General features: G+C 50.8%; 1 protein-coding gene across 1 annotated transcript; it reads left to right on the top strand.

Moving 5' to 3' along the window:
• Positions 1–1554: 1554 nt before the first annotated feature.
• URM1 (ubiquitin related modifier 1) lies at positions 1555–20183 on the top strand. Its single transcript, XM_017810378.1, has 5 exons — positions 1555–1627; positions 4189–4259; positions 16107–16188; positions 17211–17259; positions 17968–20183. Exons 1-5 carry the CDS (start codon positions 1593–1595, stop codon positions 18034–18036), a joined length of 306 nt encoding a protein of 101 aa, XP_017665867.1. The 5' UTR covers positions 1555–1592; the 3' UTR covers positions 18037–20183.
• The last annotated feature ends 3396 nt before the right edge of the window (positions 20184–23579 follow it).

Here is a 23579-nt window from a genome sequence, read left to right as displayed (position 1 = left end):
TTCTCCTTTTATTTGGCCTCATAAATGACTTCTGGAAACAAGAAGAATAGCTCATACAAAACCATAACTGCAAACTGATCTGGAGTTAAGATTACCAGATCCTCTGCACGCAAAATGCTTCAGTCATTTCTGAAGAGTAGAGAAGGATGATTTTTGTCTAAGGCTTCTTTCCTCAGCTGTTTTTCCATACATTTTCATCCTGGGCCATATCTCTGAGATACTCAAAAGCCTCGGGATTTAAGAGATATTTAAAATCCAGATGGAATTTTTGGATGAAGACCACGGTCAACAGCTTCACGTCCCTGCCATCACGTAACCCCGGCAGCGAAGGCAGCATTCATCTGTGAGGGACCGGCCTTTCCTGGGGCCCAGCCCGGAGAATGATCTCCTCGGGAGAACAAAAGGCCATTACAAACACCACCACCTTCTGCTCCCGGGGTTAGGCGTGCTCTGACCCCCGTTAGCATAAACGAAGAGCAATCTGTCTGTGTAAATTTATGCCCCTTACACATAATGCATCATGTATATGCATAGCTGTTACATTTCTATGTGCATGCGTGCACGCGTACGTGGATTTTTTTTAACCCCAAACCCCTCCGCTGAGTGCGGTTTTTCCACCAGTGCTGCCCTGTGTCGTGGGGGAGAAGCACAGCCCAGCTGTCACCGCCATGGCTGCGTCCCGCCTGTGTACACGGGGCTCCTCTGGGGACAGGGGGGGAAAACAAACAGGCGACAGATGTGAGCCGCGTTGTTTAATGCCGAGCTGGAGGTGCTCGGGGAAGGGCTCGCTGGCAAGAGCTGCCCGAGCAGGAGGGATGTGAAATGCCACCCCTGGCACAGAACCACATCTTCACGGCGGTGACAGCAGCGGTTGTTGGTCTCAGCCAGCCATTTCTGCTTCTCCTGCAGTCCTGATGAGCTGCAAGGCAGTGTGTTAGACTCACAGAATCATTAGGGCTGGAAGGGACCTCTGGTGATCTCCCAGTCCAAGCCCCCTACCCAGCAGAGTCACCTGGAGCAGGTGACACAAGAACGTGTCCAGGTGGGTTTGGGATGTCTCCACAGATTCCACACCCTCCCTGGGCAGCTGTTCCAGTGCTCTGCCTCCTCAACGCAAAGAAGTTCTTCCTCATGCTGAGGTGGAACTTCTTGTGTTTCAGCAGCTTCGCTGCCAGGGAAAGCTCTGCTGGAAAACCTCTGCTGGGAAACCCCCGCTGCAGCTCCCGCCTCCCCGAAGCCCAAGCGCTTCGGGCACACCAAGGGCTCTGTGTGCAGCCCTAAGCATGTGAAAGGGGCTCTGTGCGCGACCAGTAGTGAACTTGGCGTAGAAACGGGTATTTTAAAGTAACATCGCCTGGCGCCAGCGCCCAGGTATTTTAAAATAGCACTTTCGGGGGACACAGGCAGCGTTGCCCGGCACTGCGGGAGCTCCTCTGGGGCTCTCCCGGGCCCCGGTCCCAGCCTCGGCCCAGGCCGCCTCTCCATCCCCCGCCGTTGCCGTGGCAACGCGGCGCGGCCGGAAGCCGCCCGCGAGGCACTTCCGGCGCGGCCCGCGCGCGCGCCGGCCCCTCTCGCGCGCCCGCCCGCCCAAGATGGCGGCGCCCGTGTCGCTGCAGGTGGAGTTCGGGTGAGCGCGGGCGGCGGGGCCGGGAGCGGGGCCCGGGCGGAGGGCAGGGCGCTGCCGGGCGCGGCAGGGCCGCGATGGTGCCCTCGGTGAGGCGGCCGCGGCACCGAGGCGCGCGCGGCTGGTGCGCGTGGCCTGCTGGCCCGCCGCGGGCGCGGCTGGGCCCGGGCGCCGCCGCTGCCGCGGGGGCTGCGGGCCGGGGGTGGCAGGAGCGGCCGCCCCCGGGGAACCGAGGGGTCGGGCACCGCCGAGGGGGTGTCCGCAGCGCTGGACCTGCCCGTCTGCCCCGGGGCCTCCCTGCCGTCTCTGTGTGAGCGTCCTGTGCCACTCCTTTCCTTTCTCTACTTTCTACCTCTTATTTTTCTTTTTTTTTTTTTTTTTAATTATTAAAATTATTTATAAAAACCTCCCACTCGTTTTTCGGCTTTTTTCCCCCCCTCCGTACGTGTACTTGTGTGTGTCTGTGTGTGTACATGTGCCCTCGCTGTGCTTTGTGTCCCAGCTGTGTCGGTGTCAAACAGCTGCACCCTCACTCTGCAGCATTTCGGTTTCCAGGCCTTTTCTACTGTAATATCATCCTTGCTCACACTCTGGCCCTGGGAACCTAAAGCGTTTGCAGTGGAAGCTGTGCATATTTGTGGAAATACTGGTGTTATTTCGTTAAAGCCTCCTTTTAGCAGAAGCTAAAAGGCTGCTATTTATTCGCTTTTTCCCACCCTTTCACGAACACAGAAATGCCATAACCCTTTAAACACCCTTCTCCTTAAGAATCCTTTCCTCAGTCTTTCCCGCTTCCAGCTGCAGCAAACTCTCCTAATTTTCCCAGAAGAGTGAAATGCATTTTTGCTTCCCTTGGAAATGCATAAATGAGCTCTCTATGTAGGAACCACAGCTGAGTCCCCCACGGCTCCCGCTTTACAGAAGGACCTTATCCTGCAATCTACATTTCCCGCTGCAACAAAGCGTGACCTTGTTTTCATTACATGAAAAAATGTTTTTCATATAATTGTTGTGACTTGTTCCCTCCCATGAATCTCGGGCTCGTGTTAATAAATCGCTGCTTCAATTTGGAGATAACTATTTGTTGTGAGCTGGGGGAAGAACACCAACAGAGTGCCCTTTAGGAGGGTTTGCTGCATATAAGTAGTGCTGCTGAGGGCACAACAAGGGTTCTGTTGTGCTCTGCCACTGCAGAGCCAAGAAAACCTACTGGGGCGTTTTTAGATATTGAATTTAAAGGAGCTTAGTAACGTCTGGATGTATCTTTGTTGGTTCTTTAGGTGGGGATTGGTTGGTTTTAAATATTTCTCTTTATTGTGTTGGTTTCCAAGGGAGGAGAGGCACCAGTAAAGTAACTTCATAGGGAAATTTTTCTGAAGTAATCTACATTTAAGCTGGAAGGATATTTTGCCACGGTTATGTGCCCTTTGAAAATGGGTTGGTCATTTTTCAGCCTCACTTGAGTATTGAGTTGAGTTTTTTAAGAGTTTTCTAGTTGTTAAAACCTTGCCCAGTCTAGAATTCAGTTTAGAGTCAAAAGGTCACACTCTGCTGTTATGTCCCATATCTAAAAGTAGCTTTTGTGTTTATTACCTGTGTCCCTACTCACACAATGAAGTTTTATAATCTGAGTTTGGCCTCTGGCCTCACAACATCATGAAAACTGATGGATGTTGGTAAAGCTCAAGATTTTCACAGTTGTTCTTTTTCCAGAAAGGCGAGGAGTTTGCTGAGGCTTCTGAGTTGAAGTTACAAAAGTTAATTGTTCCTTTGAAGAGCCCAAGATTAGGTGCCTGGACCCAATTTAAATCCCAGTGTGAGGACCAGCTCCTGTGCTTAGCAGCCTCTGCATGTCCTGCTCACACCTGATCTCCTGTGCCTGCAGGAGCCACCACTTGTTCCCTGGTCCCCCAGGGTGTTCCGAGTGTCAGAGGAGGGACGTTCATCAAGTTGTTCAGTGCAGGAGGATTGTGTATTTATTTATTTATATTTTAACTTGTCATCCTCTCTACTTGCTTCCCCCAGTCAAGTCTCTCTCAGGAACACTTTGTAGATCAAGAAAGGGTTGCCAGGACTCGGGGATTGCTGCCCCTGACTTGCTCTGTAACCTCATGTGAGTCGTTTCCTCTCTCCCCATGCTCACAAGTGGAAACTGGGGGAACATTTATCCCAGAGGGATGCTCAGTTTTTGAGACTTCTGGCTAAAAGAGGTCAGGGATGAGCAACATTGGACGTGACGTGGTGGCTGGAATGTTGTTTAGGTTTGTGAGCACTCGGAGATGGGAACCGTGTTCCCGTTCCTTTGGGATAATGCCTGGCACTGTGGGGTCCTGGCCCACAGCAGAGCCTCCTGTATGTGTTGGAGATGGGATCTGGCAGCTCCCCCCCAAGAACTTGTGGTTTGTGACAGGGGGAAAAAAAAAAAAGACAAAGGGAATCCTGTGCTAAATATAGTCTGTGTCATTTGTTTTCTCTGCTGTGCCATCTATGTAAATCGCCTCTTTTGTACTGTCTCCCTTCTGACAATAAAGCAAAATCTCAGTGGTTCATTGTTTTTATTTCAGAGGTGGTGCAGAACTCTTGTTCGATGGTGTCAAAAAGCATCAGGTGACTTTGCCCTGTCAACCAGAGCCTTGTGAGTATCAGAACCTGCTGGATAACTTGAAAGAATGGCAACAGATGAAACAAAGCTGGTTTGTACAGCACTTCTAGTTGGCAATGAGGATCAAAGTGTTTTAAAAGCTCTTTCAGACGTGCAGTGGATTGGGTAGCTTGGAAAACAAGGGTTGGTCCTCAAAGTCTGAGCATCTTTCCTTGTCCTCTAAGCACTTGGGAATTGAGTCCTTCCTTAAGTCTTGCCTCCCTCCTCCTGGATAGACAACAGCTTCTGGATGTTTCCATCGAGTCTGTGTCTGTCTTGCTTGGTACTTGAAACTACCAATAACCTCTTCTCTCATTGTTTTTCCCTGCCTGTTCTGAGATTTCCAAAAGGCACATATGTATATATATGTATGTGTGTGTGTATGTAGTGTACAGATATGTGGGGGGAGCGTAGCAGTGTAACAAACTTATTTTATCTACTTATTTGACTTTCAAGTATAGATAATAATTTTATATTAACTCCACCGTTGAAAACAGCAAATTTAATGCTCAAATGTGATGCTGTACATCCTGCCTGTGGCCTTCCCTGCAATACAAACCAGTGTTCCAGGGATAGACAGTCATCATCTCTGGTTTGTCATTTGGAATATCAATACTGAGCAGTGCTGCACTAACTCACTTGTGTGTCCGTACTTCAGTGGCAATGTAATTTTGCCACAGGTATGCTCTGAATTCTTCCACCTAGATAGCACTGCTTTGTGATATTTGAGTGGGATTATAAACTGAAATAATACAGAGCATCAGGGAATGTTAACTAATATCTCATGAATGGCTAATACCATAATCTGTGTGCTGGGAACCTCCAGGCCTGAAATCTTCTTGCTGTGCCTGGAAGTAATTAGAGATTGGTAGAAGTGCTTTTGATGCTTGGACATAAGTACATGTAATTCAAATATAATTAGGAGCACTGGAATATTGTGTTATCTTGTGGGTAAGGATGGGGACTGAGGCTCCAGAAACATGACCTGATGCTGATTTGCTTTGTGAGTTTAGTCATGTTGCTTAACTTTCCCCTGTTGCTAGTGAGGTTATAGTGATACTTTCATGTATCACAAGAGAGTTCACCATTAAATTCCAGCACTGTTAAAGCACTTAAGATCCTTAAATGGAAGGCAGTGAAGAAATGCTAAAACACTCATTTAGTTGGTTTATAAACTTGGGGGATAGAGCATAATTTTCTTCAGTGCTCTGTAAATTTAAAATACCCAGTAACACCCACTGCCTTAGTGGTGTTCAAACCATGATCAGATACTCAGGAAGAAGGGATTATTACAGGAGATGTTTATTTCTGCCAGGGGAAGGGAGGGTATTAATACCAAAAAATGATTCTTCTAGCCCCATGATTGTCAGCAGTGCAACTGTTTGTGGCCTGATCCATTCCCACTTGAAGCTGCTGCAAAGACTTCTGTGGACTTCACTAGGATCTGAGTTTATCCTAAAGGATAAATCTCTCCCTGAAGGTCTGTCTCGGTCTCAGGGTTCAAACTCATGATCTCCAGTGATTCATTCCAGATTCATCTAGCACATTATTGCTCCCAGCTTTTCCTGCTGCCATGTTTTCCAGCACAGGGATGAGGCAGGAACATGTGGGGTTAATGTCTGACAGTAACAGACTGCTGGAGACACCCCTCATAATATTTCCAGAAGACCATTATGTTGTAGTGGTGAGGAATCAATAGAATCATGTAAAAAACATGTGAATAAGAAATCTGGTAGGTCTGTGCGATTTTATGTTGTTCCTAATGCTGTGTATTTCCCTGGTTCACAGTAAGAAAGTTTAATTCACCTATCTCTGTGTAAATAAAGATAGATATCGATATATATAGAGATATATATATAGCATGTTCCTTGCTGCAGCCAGAATTGCAATGATTAGAGAAATAAAACAGCTCAGTTCTGCTCAGCACATCCTGTTGCTTACCCTGAATGTCCATCACTGAGTACTCCAGGGAAAGACCTGTAGCATGAACACTGCTTGAACACCTGCACTTCTAACCCCATTTTAAGTGATTTCATTATCTGCCAAGCTTATTTTTGGCCATTTTGGCCTCTCTTACCTACTCTTCCTTTCTCTCTAGGTTATTTTTGTCTTTGTCCTCCTTTTTGCAGAGCAGCTGCTTCTCTCTGGGACATTGGGCACAGCAATATTTTAATTGTTTAGGCATTTTTATATATATCCCAGAGGTGGGGGGAGGTAGAAAATTATATGAAGAAATACCTACATATATTTACATGATAAAACAAGCTGTGCTCCATAGTTGACAGGGGCAGTCAATGTTCTCTGAGTGATAACATTGGTTGATCATTTGTGATCATTTCTCTTTTCCTGGTAATGGGCAGTAGGTGGAAAGTAGGTGGGTTCCAGATCCAGTTAACTTTTTTCAAGAAGATTTGATTCTCTGTCCTTTTGTGATGCCTGGAGGTGGACTCCTGGAGGGATTAGGAAAGGCAGAAGGAAGGAAGCTGCAAATGGGACAAGAGCAAGCCACAAGGGGTACAGCCGTGTGGCGGGACCTATTTTTATTATCCAAGGGGCTTTTTGTATCCTAATATCAGTTGAACAGCAGTTCTTTATTTCCAAAGCAGAGCTGCCTCAGCCTGCTTGTTGGAGTTGCTGCCAACTAGGAACTTGAAAAGGTGTGGTATATGTGCATAGGCCAGCAGATCTAACTAAGCCACACTTTGTGTAGTCCTGTGTAATCTTGTGGAGCTGTTGCAGAAAGAAGACCTCAAGTGAGACAAGAATCTTGCCCCAAATTGCTGGCTATTCTGATGATCTCACTGATAATGCTGTTAGAGGATCTAAAGGCATTATGCCCTGTTGGCTTCTTCTGCATGAAAACAGTGTGTGGGAGAAAGCAGCTGGGGGAATAACGATATTTGTCACATAGAGAGAGGATTAAATTGGCAGGGAAATCAACTTTATTTTCAAGCATCTAAGAGGCTATTAGAGACAATGGAGCATAAAAGAGAGAAACCCTAGATTAAAAACTGAAAATGTATTTGGCAGCCTCCTCCTGAAACAAGCCACAGTAATTTAACCAAGTGCTTCAGTAATCAAATAGATCATTGTATGACTGCTCTGCAAGGGATGCCGGAGCTCCTTCCTCCATCTCGCTGGGACTCACAGTGGTGGATTTGTCTTGGCCATGGTTGCATGGATGCTGTTGGGAGGGTAGGAAGTCACTGGCATTGTTTAACCCTTGTAGTCATTGCAGGTTTAGCTCAGCAGCATCATGCTGATGAAGAGTGTTTACAAAACCCCTCTGGCTGTGCTGTCTACTGGATGTTGCATCCAGAGGCTGGGGCTGTGTGTAAAGTCTCTGGCACTTGTGCTGCAGGCTGCTTGCAGGCCTTTGAATTCCAGCTTCTCCTGCGGCATCGGTGGTGAGACTTGTGTTTTTGGAGCAGCAGTGACCAGTTTCAGCAGTGCTCACTCGGGCCTTTTGGGCTAATCATGAATTCACACTGTGTTTTGGCACTTATGAGTCTGGAAGGATAAATTATTAATCAGTGTGTTTTGGTAATTGTTTGTGGTTTCTCTTTACCAAAACCCCAGGGAAAAAAAGCCCACTGCTAATCAGATTTTTTTTTTTTTAGAGGGAAAATGAAAATAATCTGCCAAGTGCTGTTTAAGTTGAATCCCTGTAGAGAAGAGCATGGTCTGCTCCTCGAGAGCTTTGCTTTCCAGGGGCCTTGTTCTGCACAGCATGGAGGACTGCTGGGGACTTGGGAGCATTCATCTTCTCGGGAAAGAGCCTGGGGATCTCGAGAGATCAGGCCTGTGATACAGGCAGAGTGGCTTAAAAAAATACAGCATGGCACGTGTTCAGAGTTGACTGGGGTGCTGTGCCAAAACAACGTGTAAAATCAAGAGTAGCAGTTGGTGTTGGTTGTAAGTGCCCAGTGCTATTGCTACAGAGTACATTGTAGTTAAGTCATTAATATTCTGGAATGCTTTTATTGCTCTGTTTATTATTCCTAACATTTTAAAACTTGCTCCAAAGAAAGAATAAAAATATATTGGGTGATGCAGAGGCTTATTAGAAGAATGATGAGAAAAAAAAACCCATAGCTCTATGGAAAACTTCATGCAGTCAAATCTTTTTAACCACAGTGTGTGGCACTCACAGCTCTCAAAGGATTCGGGTTAGTCCCCTGCTTGTGCATCCTACTCTTGCATCTCTCTTAGCCAGGAAATTATAGATCTGGTGGCAAGGGAAGGGGACATAAGGTGGGAGCTCAGGCTGGATCCTGGGTTCTGGCTGCTCCTGCAGGATCCAGCAGTGTGTTTGCAGCACAGAGCCCGGTGTGGTGCCGCAGCACTGCTGCTTTGGGATGGAGCAGTCCCTGCCACGTGTGCAGCCGTCCTGGCTGCAGGCAGAGCTCTGGGTCCCTGTCCCAGGGAGACCACGAATCCCTTCACAGGGAACAGGGAAACAAACGCTCATCCTCACAGGAGCAGCCCCAGCACCCTCCTGGGAGGCCGTGGAGCCACATTACTGGATCAGTTCATCCCAACTCATTGTGGAAGGATCTTCCCAAGCACTGAGAAACCAGCTCTTGTGTGTGACCAAATCCCTGGGATAACAAAGCCTGGCTGTTACACCCTCCTTCCCAGCCGCTGTATTGCAGTGTGGACACCTAGCAGGATAACCCCTCCGTGCCACCCCCCCTGCGCTCCCTCTTTTCTCTCGGTGGGATTTGCTGTGCTGACAGCGCTGTTCAGAGGGTGGCAGCGGAGCAGGGCTGGGGAGGAGGATCCGGGCCCTTTAAACCGCTTAGCATGCGGTTCACACGGCTCCGGGCCAGCTGTTCCTTTCTCCTCCTGCCCTCACTCGCAGGAGTTGTTTGCTGAGCTCAGAGCTCCTGTGCAAAATTGCTTTTCAAAAGAGCCACTTTCTGCTTAATTAAACAATGAGCCGCCGTCCCTCTGCACATCTGTAAAGCTCCCTCCGCAGCCCCTTTATCCCACAAACTGCTCCATTCTTACCTCCATTCACTTGTAAATCTTAACCCCCCTCTCCTCCACCCTGATCATCTCACTGGCCCTTTCTTTTCCCCTTTCAAGTGAGACCGAGGGGCTTGGAGTATCTGTGGGGGTGGCTGGTTTGGGTGGACAGGAATCGGTTTAATGGTGCTTGGCCCTGTATGAAAGTCTAATAATAGCAAAGCAGATCTGAGCCCAAGAGCGAGAGGCGATTTCCGTATTTAGAGGAATAAAATCATGGCAGTTCCTGAGCCGAGCTGAGACACTGACTCATCCAGCAGCCACAGGGGACACCAACCACCAGCCAGGCTGGGAGGGGGGCAAGGAGTTGACTTCAAGGCATTTTCTGATCCAGCTGGCAGTGCCAGGGATAGCCCAGCCCAGGGGATTCCCTCGGCCGTGCTGGCTGTGTGCAGGGCAGTGCCAGGCTGCCAGGGAATCCCTCTGCATGCTGGCAGGAGCAGCCACCTTCCTCTGTGGTCTGGGATCTCACATGAGCTCCGTGTAGTGTCTTGTAATAGCAAAAATGTTTCCCTTTTTAACCCCCCAGTGCCTGTGCGCACACACAAAACTCAGAAACCAGAAAAACAGAAGAGAGGGGAAATTTCAGTTTGCTGGGTTTTGGCTGAGCTTTGTGCCAGTGGTTAGTAGTGCATTCTCTGAATTGTCTTCTTGAGAGCTTAAAAAAAAAAATTAACCAGTAACATTCAAGGTTAAACAGGATAAATGAATAGAAAAGTGATGAGGTGGGATATCTCCTTTATCATTGGGAAGGACAGATTATAGCCAGGGTGATGCAATATCATCTAGCATAGATTGATTGGGAGGAATGAAGAAATGGGAGTTTAGTGCATTAGCAGAAGATTCCTGACTGCAAAAACTATTAGACCATGGCACAGTCTCCTTGGGGTTTGGTAGCAAGTCTACACTGCTCAAGCCTCTTAAAATCAGAGCAGGCAAGGCTCAGGATGGTCTTTTGTTGAGAAATATTCTGCACTGGCAGAGGAATAAAATCCCAGGACCTGTTAAGGAGATGTGTTTTTTAATGTGTGCGATCCCCAGGCTGGTACTTGGCTGCGGGGACGATGGTCTTTGAGGCTCTCTCTGTTCCTTCCTTTGACAATTTTGAACGAGAGGCAAGACCCTGGGCCAGCACTGGTGATCTGTGATCCTAATTAAAAGAGACAGTTTGGTGCACTGGCATTTATTGGGGAGCCTGAAGTGACAATAGCGTTGGGTGTTACGGGATTAGATGCTCTGACTTTGGAAATGAGTAGGGATTAGGTTTACCCTGAGAATCAGCTCGGAGCTGCTTTTTTTTTTTCATGGGAGCTGATGGATCTGGAGGCTTGCTGCTGGCTAGCGGTGGAATTGGAGATCTCTTGAACTTGTGTTCTCCTACCAGCAATCTGTGGGGAGCAGAAGATCCCAAGCAGCTCCTCTCCAGCTCATGAGCGTTGTGATTAAAACCTCTGGGCTGAGAACTGCTGGGTGATAGCTGGGATCTGAGTCTTCACTGCTAACAGGAAGGCTGTGAAAGACCTCTGTGATCCTTTCCCATTTTGTGGACACAAGAAAATGAAGAAGAGTGTTGCTCTTTTAGCTGAGAAGCAAGAAAAAAGATGTCATAAAACAATTTAAAATTAGACAAGCCAAGACCTTAGTTTGAAGCAGACAAGAACAGATGAGAGCAACCATTGGAATTCTCTTATGCCTGGCTGTAGTTACCCCCTAATTTCTTCCCTAGTACTTAAATCACTGCCCATTCCAGTGTGTGGCAGGATTGGCTTGTGCACTTGTCAGACAAAATGGATTTTCCTCTTGCTGCAGAATTTTGCCTGGCTGCTCACTCTGTGTAGTACCAAACCCATTTGCCTGTGACTCCATTCACATCAGCTATTCCAGGTCTTCTTCTGCAGTTTATGGCACACCATGGTCTGCTTCAGAGAATGATTTGCATATCAGATGGGAGACTGCAGGAGTCAGAAGGATCCATTAGATCAGGTTTTGAGCTCTTTTAGGGAGCAGATTCCTGGAGGGTCCTAAGATCCAAAAGAGAAGTCGTGCACCTAGAGGGACAGCAGGTATTGGGAGCTGGTTTGTCTGTTTTAAAAACAAGCTGCTTAAGCAGGGAAAGGGGCATACAAATTGTCTTTCCATACATTTCCATGCAGGCAGGGGGAATAATGGCAGAGGAGCGGCAGGGAAGGGGCTTTGTCATGGTTACAGGCCGGTGGCTGAGAATGTGGGTGGAGCAGCGCTCGTCCAGAGTTAGTGACCTCAGCAAATTGGAGCTCAGCCATGGTCAGTATGATAAATGATCTTATTCTGGGTCAAAGAAATGGTACCCCACAGGGAGGGATCCGCAAGGCGGCCGGGAAAGCGCTGTGCTCTGGCAGCACTGACCCCTTAGTGACCAGTGCTGCATATATCTTATTTATTGCAGACCAGAAGGGAATTTTCCATGGTTCAGCCTTTATAGGGTTCCCCTATTTCCCTGAAATAATCCTGGTTCTTCAACCAAGACAAGAATATGGGTGTAATTACTCCTTCTGGATGCCCTTCGAGGCACTGCATGCGCTGTGTGGGTTTGAATGTGGATTTTAAAGTGTTTGGTTGTTGTGTGTGTGTGTGAATCTGCCAGTGACCTGTGCAGCTCCCAAGGAGCCAAGAGCTGTGTGTTTGTGTCAACTGGTATCACAGTTGCACAAAATCCTTCCTTGAGTCTGTGCATTTATCAGTTCAGTGTGAGATCCTTCTAGCGCAACACCCAGCTTCGTGTTTCTTATTCAAGGCACCTGGTTTCCCTCTGCAAGTGCCCTCCTTGCTGAGTTATCACTGTTGAATCTGTCAGGCCCAGGAGGTTTTATTGAGCTAGGAAAGATCTATGGATTTCAGCCCTGGCTTTGAGGGTGCAAATGAACCCTGGCTCTTGTTCCAGGCAGTGCTAAAATGGAGTCTTAGATGCTTTTCTGGTGGCATAGGAAGCTCAAGCAGATTCTTCATGAAGGAACAGTTGGGGTAATGCAGAAGATCAGGCCTTGGAGGATTCTCAGGAGGGCAGAGCAGACTGTGCAGTTCTGTCTGCCACATCCAGGAGTGTTTGTGGTGCAGCTGGGCTGAAAAGGAGCCGAGGCTGTTGGGTTCTGTATGTGCTCGCTGCAGTTCCTGCATCCCGTCTGCCTGTGTGACAAGGCAATGACTTTGTGTCACCTCGTTTTCCTGAGCGCTGTGTTTCTCTGGGTGATTTGTTTTCTGCATATATTGTGGGCTTGAGCTCCCATCTGTGCACTTGAACTAAGCAGTTTTCCCAAACGTTTGTCAGTTTTTCTTTTTTTTTTTTTTAATTAACTTTAGATTATTTTTTCCTGAGAATTTGGAGGGGGGGGTTGATGTACTGTTAGCACAGGCAACAGAAGCTGTCTGTGTATACAAATAAGACAGGGATTTCCTACCATGTGCTTCAGTCGTTCCTTTGCAGTTTGAGAATATTTCAGCATCCTGGGCCAGTTCAGTCTTGCTCCTCTGGTCATGCTGCCAAGGGTGAGGACAGTTAATGAGAATTAGAGGATGTTTTTTGGTGTGGATATTTGTTTGCTGTGAGTGAAATCAAGTGGGCTATCAAAAGGATTTCGTTAAGACCGTGCAGCAGATAAAAATATGTCCTTACTGGGATGAGCTGGGCTTGAGTTGGTGATACTGGAGCAAAATGCTGTACTGTCTCAGCTCTCACCTGAACCTCCCTGCTGAGCCAAAATGCACAGTGGGTTTTGCAGCCAAATGGCAGCACCTGTAGTACAACTGTGCTCCTGCCAATAGCAAACACCTCTGTTCTGTGATGGGGACCAGCTTCAAACCAACACAAGTGTGAAATCAATGCATTGTGATGATGGTTTAACTTGTCAGTGAATGTGATGCCTGACCAGGCTGAGATTTTTTTCCTTCCTTCTATGTCATCTGTAGAGGACCTGCTGTTTGCACAGCAAATCCTTGGCCCAGGGAGCTGGGAACCTGTTAGACCTGTAGCATAGTATCAGAAAGAAAATGTCCTGTGTGTGTCAACTGTAAGAGATAAGCAGTTGTGCTGTAATTTACCTCTTACTATTTCCATCATGAGAACATAGAGAGGCCTGAGCTGTTGATCAACACTGCTGTTCGAGGCGCTGAGCTGCAAGATGGCTTCTCCCCAGACCCCTTGCAATGCAAGTAATCTTGTTCCTTTTCAATATCTTACTTGTGGGAGATGGTTTTGGTATGGCTGTGGTCATTTGTCATCCTTTATAATTGATTTGCTCTAGTAATATTGGTGTACAGAACGTAGAGACATGAAGGTGGGTGAAAAAATTCAGTGCTGATAAAGCAGATGAAAATATTATGTCTTAAGGTTGGCTGTGGAGAAAGGGTCTCAGTTTTTGTGCCTTTTGGAGGGGGGAAGGCATGTACAGGGGTATCAGGGTTTTTTTTTTTCCTGCTGTCTAAATTTTTCAGTATGTGTGTACGTGACCTCTGGGTAGGAGTAAATGAATGTAGGCTCAGGTGGGGCTGAAAATAACATTTATTATGGAAGGAGATGGGGCGAGGGAGTCTTCCAGCTCAGCCTCGAATAAATCAGTCCTCTCGCCCCTCCATCCAGGCTGCTTCTAGGTGGCTGTCTTTTATCCAGCTGGTGCAGCGTGTTTCTGTTTAAATGATCTCTCCTGAAAGGTCCCAGAGGAAAGGGCTGCTTATTCCACGCAAGGAGAATGGTATATGGCACAGCTCATTGTTGTGTGCCCTGCTGCAAGTGCATAAATATGAAACAGCTCGCGGGCGATGCTGCGGTGGGGCTGGTGTCCCCTTCACACCCCCCTCCTCCTCCTGAAGGCTCCTCTCCATCTTCCTTCCTCTCCTGCTTTCATTTCTTGGTGATGGAGAGCGGGAGCCTTTTGGGTGTGGGATCCTGAGGGCTTGACGTTGCAGCAGCATTTTTCAGGGGAAGGCAAATATGGTTAACTCTTGTTTTGGTGGCTGATGGACCACTGTGGTGGGTGTGTGTATATATATATAAAATATATGTGCATCTATAAATATATATATATATATGTATATACACACACCTTCTGAGCGGCTCTCACTGTCCCCGGTGCACATTGCTAAGAAAAGAGGCAGAAAATGGTCTATTTTGTGCTCTTAACTACATACCATTACAGGGGAGTCGTGGGTTGGCCCCAGGCAGGTGATCCGGCTCACCAGGCAGTTTTAAGGCACAAAGCAGCTCTTTTTGCCCTGATCAGAGCTATCCAGTGCTCGGAGGCAGCAATACCTGTTGTGCTCCAGGCAGCCCTGTGGTGGGACTGGGGTGCTGGGGACAGACTGGAAGGAATCTCAGAGCATCCCCATCCCTCTCTCCCCAGGAAAAGAGACCCCCATCTGCTGCAGATGGACATATCCCCATTGCCTAGTTGATGTGCACTTGCCTGCACCAGGGCTGTTCATCCTTGGTGTGGCAGAAGCAAAGGGGGTGATGTTACTTGGAAGAACCCCAGCTCTGCTCTGGGTAACATCCATGATCCCATAAAATCCTGGAGTAATGCCTGGGCTGAGTCAAGCCGCTACACACACATTTATTTTCACTGGTCATGAAGCAAACACACAGGAAATGGTACACAGAGTGAGTTTAGCTCAGAGAAACACATGTGGAAAGGTTCCTTGTGACTATGGCGAGCTTACTGCACGTGAGACAGACCTGGAAACCCATCCTGCCATCCCTGCTTGTCTTGGAGCAGGGCTCCAGCCCTCACTGGTGGATTTGTGCCTTCAAAAAGCTTCCTCGCGTCTCAAAAACAAACAAAACTCTTTTGGGGCTTTCAAAAGGCTGTTTAAAGGAGCCCCGGGAGAATAACTGATTGTGGATTCGGAATGATGAAGTGGTTTGTGGAACGGTGAAATATAGAGGCAAATGCAGGAGAACTCCACACTGCAATTTGTCAGCTTCTCTAAACCCTGTAACGGATTATTCCCCCCTCCCTTCTGTCTCTTCTCACCTCTCCAATAGGAAATTAACTGATGCTATCACTAAAGAAATTGTTTTTCCCTCACAAAGTAAAATTGATACTATAAAAACCCGCCAGCAGTGTCTCCTCCTCCTTTTACATGAAGACAAATTCTTCCTGTCACCTACTGAAATGGAAAGATAAAGGCTGAGCTTTAATAAAGAAGCTCTAAGCACCAAGTGTAGAAGGAGGAAGCAGGCACAGCGTGGGGAACACACCATGGCAGCAGGTGTGATGCTGAGGGATGCTGCAAGTGTCCAAAATATGACTGGCCAGTGGCTGCACGTGTGTTTAGTGCGAAGTCATGGACAAGTTTGGGCCCCAGAGCTCATGCCTCTAAGAGTTCATGCTGGTTTTGGTGCTGATAGTGTCTGTCTTTGCTCTTTTCAGGTTCTTAGGGTTGCTTGTTTGGACTTTTTAAATCTAATTAAGCACACAGACAGTTAGACAAAATTTGTTGGGCGATAACAGAACACACAGGATATGGGATGTGTTAAAGAGATCTGAACATTGGGGGTCTGCTGCTGGATTGGTGCTGAATCCATTCTTTGAGGGATGAGTTTTCTTGGGGAAACCTCTTGTGCCAGACTGTGGGGTTTGGGGCAGAGCCCTGGGCTCCCCTGGGACAGGACTGCCTGTGGGAGGCTGCTGGGGGACTATCCTGTTAGGTGGTTTCTTTGCAGCTATCCCCACCCATCCTGCATGTTCCTCATCTGCTCTTTCTGGATAAACAATCACTTTGCTCTGCATCACCAGGAGCCATCAGGCAGTTTGTAAACCCTGTCCTTTCTCCTTCCAGGGGATATCAGAAACCTGCTCAAGTGGATCAAACAGAATATGCTGAAAGAACGACCAGAATTATTTATGCAAGGGGAATCTGTGTAAGTACAACTGTTACGAATCCTCCTTGTATTTTTCTGTTGATCCCCGTGGTTTAGGATATTTTTTCCCTGTTGGTTGCAAGAAGTAAGTCAATCACCATGAAAACATGGGATTTGCTAAAGTGATAATGGGAGGTGTCCCACCCACACCTCACACTATCCACAGAGATCATCTTTTGCAGCTCTCACCCTAAATCTTTAAACCTTAAACATGAAGCAGGGCCACGTAGACCTTGTCTCTGATGTCACCTGGAGCAGCATAGTGCCTGTACCCTCAATTCCAGGAGTTTTAGCAGGTCTGTCCGTTCCCTGCTGACATCACTGGGACTGAAGCAGTCACTCCGAGAAATGCCAACAAATAATTCTTCTGGGAAATGTATTTTTATTGTCAAAATGGGGCCAGCCTCGTGGAGGATGAGGGGGGCGAGGAGGAAAAAAAAAAAAAAAAAGAAGGCAAGAGAAATGGAGCAGAGTGAGCTGTGCAAGCCATCCCTGACTGCGGGGTGGCGCTGGGGGTGTTTAACATTCGTCACGGATCTTTGTGAGCTGAAGCGTGTGCCAGGTCCCCTGGTAACAGGAGAGACAATTGCAGGACACCGAAGATCAAAGAAGGGGAATCCCTTTGCTCGGAATCAGGGGCTTGGAGTGGATCCCAGGTGTTTAGTGCCTGTGGTAGGGGCACCGGAATAGCTTTCCCTACCTTCACATCGAGCTCTCTGCGCTCGACTGTCGTGCGTGGGTTTTAATTACCTGGCTCTTCTGCATCGTACGGAAATGTATCATCCTGGAGCATCCTCGGGAATGGTGCGTTTTGATTCAAATGAGCTTTGGGAGCGCTCCTGCCTCCCCTTTATTTGATGTAGAAAGGGCACAGACTGTACCTGTTCCACCTCCATGCTAGGATTCCTTTTTGGCTTTATAAGCAGTCAGCTTGTGATCTGTGCTGTGACATCCCTTGTTCTTAACTGTTTGTGGAGCTTTTTAGCAGACCTGTATCCTAATTATTTCTCTCTGTTCTGCAGGAGGCCAGGAATTTTGGTGCTCATCAACGACGCAGACTGGGAACTAATGGTCTGTACTCCTTAAATTTGACTTTCTTTGTTGAAAATATTGCTCTCTCTGTTCTTTGGTTGCTCTCAGAGAAGCTGTTTCTGATTCTTGCCCCAAGTAAAACATCTTGTATTTGAGGGGGAAGGGGCAGGCTGGGATCTCTCCTGTGCTGTGGCTGTTCAGGAGCCTGGAGCCTCTCTCTAACCTGCTGAGTCTCATCAGCCAGCCAAGGTCTGAAGAGAGATTACCCTTTTTTTCCCTGGCCTCTGGCACTGGGCTCTGCACCTCTGACTGCTGGTGGGTCCCCCCATGTGTAGGGTGACTGTGGTGGGTACTGGCAGCTCCAGGCCCCAGGCAGAACCACCTTCCCTGGAGTCAGGGGGTGCCTGGCAGGTGAAGGCCACGGGGAGATTTCTACCCAAACAGGCACCTGGTAAATGTCTTCCCTTCTCAGCCCACTGTTGTGCTCAGACAACAAACAGCCCCTCGCTATTTTCCTGCCTCAGGCAACCACCTGTTCTGTCAAAACCCTGGTCCAGAAGGCGCTGTGGGCTGATGAGCATCAGCGCCGTGGCTGATCCCTCACCTTCACTTCTCTTGTGATGAAAACATCAGTCTGTCCCCTTCTGCTCTCCCTAACACTCACCGTCTTTTTATGAGCTGTTTTCTCTTTGCGGCTTGTATTTGGAAATGACATTTAAACCATTTTTTTTTTTCCTTGGCCTGCAGGGTGAGCTGGATTATAAACTCCAGGACCAGGATAATGTGGTTTTCATCTCGACATTGCACGGCGGGTGAACTCCTGAAAAGACAAGAGGATGTAAATCCAAGTCCCTGGGCAAAAACCCCAAACAAAAACCTTAACCCACCCAAACCTCTCTTGAACTGCCTGTGCCTGACCTCTGCATCTTTCCACCGTGTTCTCTTGTTACTACACATCCAAATAAAGCCCTGCAGCCTGCGGCCTACTGTCCACCACAACAACATCCATCTTTTGGTCCTCATTTCACCTCTCCTGACTGCACTTTCAGGTACCCTAATGAGCAGAGAGCACCTGCAGAATGTGGGACTTTATTTTTCCGTGATGGGAGGAAAAGAGGTGCTGAACCCTGAGTAGGATGATGTGTCTTTGCAGACAGTGAGGCGTTCTGGGGGAGTTGTGCCTGTTTTGGGGCAAGGCTGGGATGCTTCTGCCTTGGTGCTGGGAACCAGGATTCTTTTAACACAATCCTTAGTCTGTGCACCAGCCATGGGAAAGGTGAGGCATGAAGTGCAAGGAAACAAAAAGTGGCTTGCCTAGCTTTTCTGTGAGGTAGCAAACATGACAGCTTCAGAGCCCTCTGTAGTGACTTCCACTTGTGGTATTTATTTTTGGGACGCAGGAGAGAAATAGGCTTTTTTGAAAAGTTCTGTTTTTCTGATCCCTCATGCTGTTTTCGTACTGGAGCTGAGGCAGAGGGTGAAGTGCTGGCCCACGAACAACGTCAATTTGTAATGATTTGGTTGGAGGGGAAACAAACCCTCACCCAGCCTGAGACAGCACGGAGTGATCAGGGCAGCAAATGATCTTTCTGTCACCGTGATGGACAGCATTGATCAGGCTGCGCTGCGTTCTGTGCAGGTGGGAGCTGCAGCCTGGCCAGGGAAGGGCTGGGGCTGGAGATGCACAGTTGAAGTGCCAAGACCTGGGAAAGTCAGGCTTTTAACCCTTTCCACCAGTGGGAGAGGCTTCTTACTATGTGCCCTGAGGAAGTCCTGTGAGCGCTGTAGAAGTGGGTGTGCTTGGCTCTGCTAGGGCACGGATGCTGTTGGCTTTCCAGAAGTTTCCTCGGATAGATGGACTGGCCCCTGCCAGCCCAGAGGCCACGGCGAGAGCGGAGGGTCGGGGTCAGAGGATAGCACTGGTGCCACAGGTCTGAAACGTGCTGCGTGAGCTTCCAGGAGTGTCTGACCGGGATGGTTGTTCCTGCCCCCCCGCCCTGCTCACCTGCATTTGGGCTTGGCTCCGGCAGCGCACGGTGGTCCCCGGCGGCAGCTCCCGCTCGCTGGTGCTCAGTCGGTGCATCCCGGAGCTGATCTGCACCACACACTGCTCCGAGAGCCCTCCGTCTCCAGGAGGTGCGAGGAGGAGGTGGGAGGAGGGAGCAGCCAGTGCAGCAGCCCCTGCTTGGGCAGCCTGGCCCAGCATCCCGGGTGCTGTGTACAAGGAGCTTCTCCCGCCCTGCGCCTGACGGAGGAATTCCGCTGTCTGATGCAGAGAGTGCCGAAGAGTAATTCCCTCAGCTGACTTCTCCTCTCTCACGTTCACCCCTCCACAACCTGCGTAACTAAAAGCACCCACAGACTACGATGCTGCTGCATCTGAGGAACCCCACCTTCCACCCACTGCTGGTGACAAACTGATATTCAGCCTTTTCCAAATCCAGCCACAGCGACTTGAGTCCAGCTCATGCCGTTTGTAAATGACACAGATGGGCCAAAGGCTCTTCTCTGTCCCCAGTTCCTGGCTGTTAGCTTTGCTGGGCCAGGGCAGTGGAAGGGGATTCCAGGTGATGGTAGGAGCTGGCTGAAAAAACAAGGAACCTGTGTGGTGTGCAGCTTGAAACGGACTGAAACCCGATGGGAAAAGGCAGGTTTGTCTTCAGCGCTGCTGCCTGCCCTGCCTCTACGCTGCTTCTGTGCCTTAGGGTGGGCTTGTCTGTTCTCATCCCCCCCAGCTGTTTGCTCAGATTGGATGGGTTCCTTCCCTGGGAGCTGTTATTCCCCTCAATAGTGCAGGTAGACCCAGGTGGCTTAGCTCCTGCTGTAGTAAAAGCTGCCAATCACTGCTAAAAAAAGCTAGAAATGGGAAGATGAGGGAAGCCAGGGGGGTGGGAGAAGAAGGGTACAGCAAAATCCTGTAAAAACAACAACAACGAAAAGTTTCTGAAATAAAAGCCTTTTAAAACATTCTCTGCCTCCAGCTTTGTCCTAGATAGGCTCTTGGTGAAATTCTGCTCGGATCTTGTAATGCTTCCCTCCTCCTCCTGGGTTTCCTTGGCAGCCCCGGCCGAGCCGCTTGGCTGGTGGATTCATAAAGCCTCTCTGTTAGAACGTGCCTTCCTCCGGCCGCCGTTCCGCGGGGGCTGCTCCGCTCCAAGGGGCTCACCGGGGCAGCAAGGGCCGTGCCCGCGGCCCGGGGCCGCTCCCCGCCGAGCCCGCCCGGTGCCCGAGCGGCGGGGACGGTTCCCGGCTCGGCGGAGACTCGGAGCGGCCTCCGTGTGCCCGGGGCCGGCCGGGGCTGCGGCAGGAGGACGAGGAGGGTGTCCCGGTGCAGAGCGGTCCCCGGCGCGCCCCAGGGCCGGGCTCACGACGGAATGAAATTAAACCGCAGTGTTAAAATAGATAAATAAATAAACACCAGCGGGATAAACCAGGATGGAGCCGCAGGGCCGGGTCGCCCGCTCGCCGCGCCCGGGCTGCGGCCCCGCCGCTCACGGGCAAGCGCCGGTGCCCGCGGCTCGGCCCCTCCGTCCTGCCCGGAGCCTGCCCGGGGCTGCCCGTCCCGGTGGGGACCCGGCCGGTGTTTGACGCATTAGGACCGAGCCCCCCGGCCGCGCCGAGCCGAGCGGAGTCGCCGCCGGTGTTTCCTCAGTTTCCCCGAAATCCGGGCTCCGTCCCGCCGGGCCGCAGTCGGGAGGGTTACCTGCCGTGCCCCGGGCCCGGGGAAGGTCCATCCTCCGTCCTGCGCCCCGAGCAGCGTCCTGGAGCCCCGCCGGAGGAGGTGAAACCTCTGCTACAGATGTCCAGACACAATTCTTGGTTCGTACGGCTCCATCGCACAAGAATTGCGTTTGGACAATCAGGAGCGGAGATTCCCATCCCGGGCTCGCGGGATCTTCCAGGGGGAATCCGGCTGGAGCCTGGAAAAGAAGGACACACGGCCCCTGAGCCGGCTCCCGCCGCCCCCCGCTCCCATTCCCCGGCCCCGCCGAGCCGCTGCTCCGGCCCCGACAAGTTTCGAGCGCAGCCGCGGCGCTTCGCATCCCGGGTTCCATTTAATGGCACCGCGAGGGGTTTAATTTTATCAACTCGTTTCTTACCCCTTAAAAAAAAAAAAATTAAGAAAGATCAACCCCTATTAAAAAATAAAAAAAATTAAAAAATAAAAAAAAATAAAATAAAAAAAAAGAAAGAAAAAAAACTAAGCCAACATCAAGAAAAAAAAAAAGAAGAAAATAGGAAAAAAAAAAGAAAAAAAAGCCAGAAAACGAAAAACAGCGATCCATCCCCGCTGGAGCAGCCCCGGTGGAGCGGGGGCTCGGTGCGCCGGGGCTGGCGGCCGCGGCGGGGCTCGGTGCCTCCGGCAGCCCCGGGGCTCGGCGGGGGTGATGCTGCGGGCACAGACCCCGGCCCCGCGCTGCGGCCGCGCCGCTCCTGCCTCGGAGAATTCACCAATTCCAAACGGATCTCCCTCAAAATTCGGGTACTTTGAAAAAATCGCCGAAATTTATAAAAGCCCAACCGGAGGGGTGGGGGAGGACATTAATAATTATAATAAAAAAAATAAAGGAAAAAGATGAAAAATCCAGGCTTCTTCCCCAGCCCCTTCTCACCGACCGGCTCCCACGAAGTTGGGAGCAAATCCCCCCTCTCCAGACAGGGAAAATCCCGGCCCGCTGCCGGCGCTTCCCCCGCCGGTGCCGGCGCCGGTGGCCGTGGCCGCTCCGCGGCGGGGCCGGGCAGGTCCCTCCGGGGGAGGGCTGGGGGGCTGCTGGCGAGCGGCGGACCCCCGGCTGCCCGAGCCGCCCTCGGCCCCGGCGGCCCGCGGGGCTCCGAGTTTCCACGGGGCGCGGAAAGTGCGTCCCGCGGGGGCGGAGCGGGCGGCCCCCGTGGCTCGGCGGGGCACAGCGGCGGGGCTCCCGCGGCACCTGCCGCCGGCCCCGAGCCCGACCGAGCCGCCGCGGCTCTGCCCTGCTTCCTCCACGCCGTATCCACCCGGGAGGGTCCCAAATCCGCCCGGGAGGGATGCGCACACCGGGGCTCTGCGGGCTGCGCCGGGGCCGGGCAGGGCTTTTAGTTGAACGGCACAACAATAAATGTGTTGCAGAGCCGGCGAGAAAAGAATGGGGATGACCTTCAATTGGTACTGGATTTGAATAACACCACGGGGTGATAAATGCCCATTGTGTTTTAGGAGTAATGAATCTCCACTGTCTCTATAGCACAGAAACAGCAGCTGCAACCTGGAGCCAGCCATCTCTTAAAGACACAGCTCCCAAACCCCGGCCCGGCCCGCAGCCCCCGCACCGCCGGGACCGGGGCGCGGGGTTCTCTCTGCCCCGGGGGCTCGGTGCCCGGCCCCGAGGATGGTGCGGTTGGCCCCATTCGGGGTTCTGAGGGTTCCCCCCGAGCCGCCGGGCAGAGCTGGGGCTCGGGTCTCCTCTCACCCACTCGGTCCCCCTTGGGGAACCCCGTCGGTCCCGCTGCCGCGGCAGTGGAAGTGCCCGGGTACCCCGTGGGGTATGGGGTCACCTGCACCCCACCCTGGCCCCCCACGGCAGGGAAAGTGCCGGGGATAAATAATGCTCATTGTTTTCCCCTAATGAATATTACCGAGTTGCCAGGCCGGCAGCTGCGAGCTCCGGCCGGGGGAGTGGGGGCATCGCCTGGCTCTCCCCGCCTGGGGACCCCCAGCTCCGACCTGTCGGGGATCCCCGCAGCCGCGGAGAAGAGCACAGAGGTGTTCCCTGCCTTCACCCCACTGCTACCTGCCACCACCCTGGGTGTCACTGGGGTCCCTGGGTAGAACCGGAGTGGTCCCTGGGGGGTTGGCTGGGGGGGGTCCCCACTCCTCCTCAGCTCCCCCCGTGTCCTCGGATAGGGTTTGGCCCCACGGGGAGAGGGATCCGTGAGTGCTGGGAGAGAAACTCCGGCGGCCCCAGGGATACTTGGAGCAGCCCAGCCCCATGGAGCTGCAGGGTGACCCCAGTCCCTGCCCCCAGCCCTCAGTGATGTTCCCTGCCTCAGGCCTGGCCCCTGGAGCCCAGAGAGAGTGTCAGCGACAGTGTCAGGCCCAAATCCTGAGCAAGGATCAGTGGGGCAGGGATCTGCAACTGGGGACTGCTCTCCCACAGAGTCTCATTCTCACCCTGGGAGGTTTTGCCCACCCTGAAGAGGCATGAAGGTGTTCCAGGGCTTGGGGATAGAAACATCCCCATGGCCTCTGCCTCATGGGTCAGGTCCAGGAGGATGCTGAGCTCCTGCCACAGCCATGTGCCTCCCTCTGAAGGGTTCCCCTGCCTCCCCACACCTCCCTGCCAGCACTAGTAGCAATAAACCCACTTCCTACGAGTGTGAAA

Source organism: Lepidothrix coronata, unplaced genomic scaffold (genome assembly GCF_001604755.1).
Source record: "Lepidothrix coronata isolate B3197 unplaced genomic scaffold, Lepidothrix_coronata-1.0 Scaffold28, whole genome shotgun sequence".
Taxonomy (NCBI): domain Eukaryota; kingdom Metazoa; phylum Chordata; class Aves; order Passeriformes; family Pipridae; genus Lepidothrix; species Lepidothrix coronata.
The sequence above is the reverse complement of the archived record's forward strand: the minus strand, read 5'-3'. Positions and strand labels throughout refer to the sequence as shown.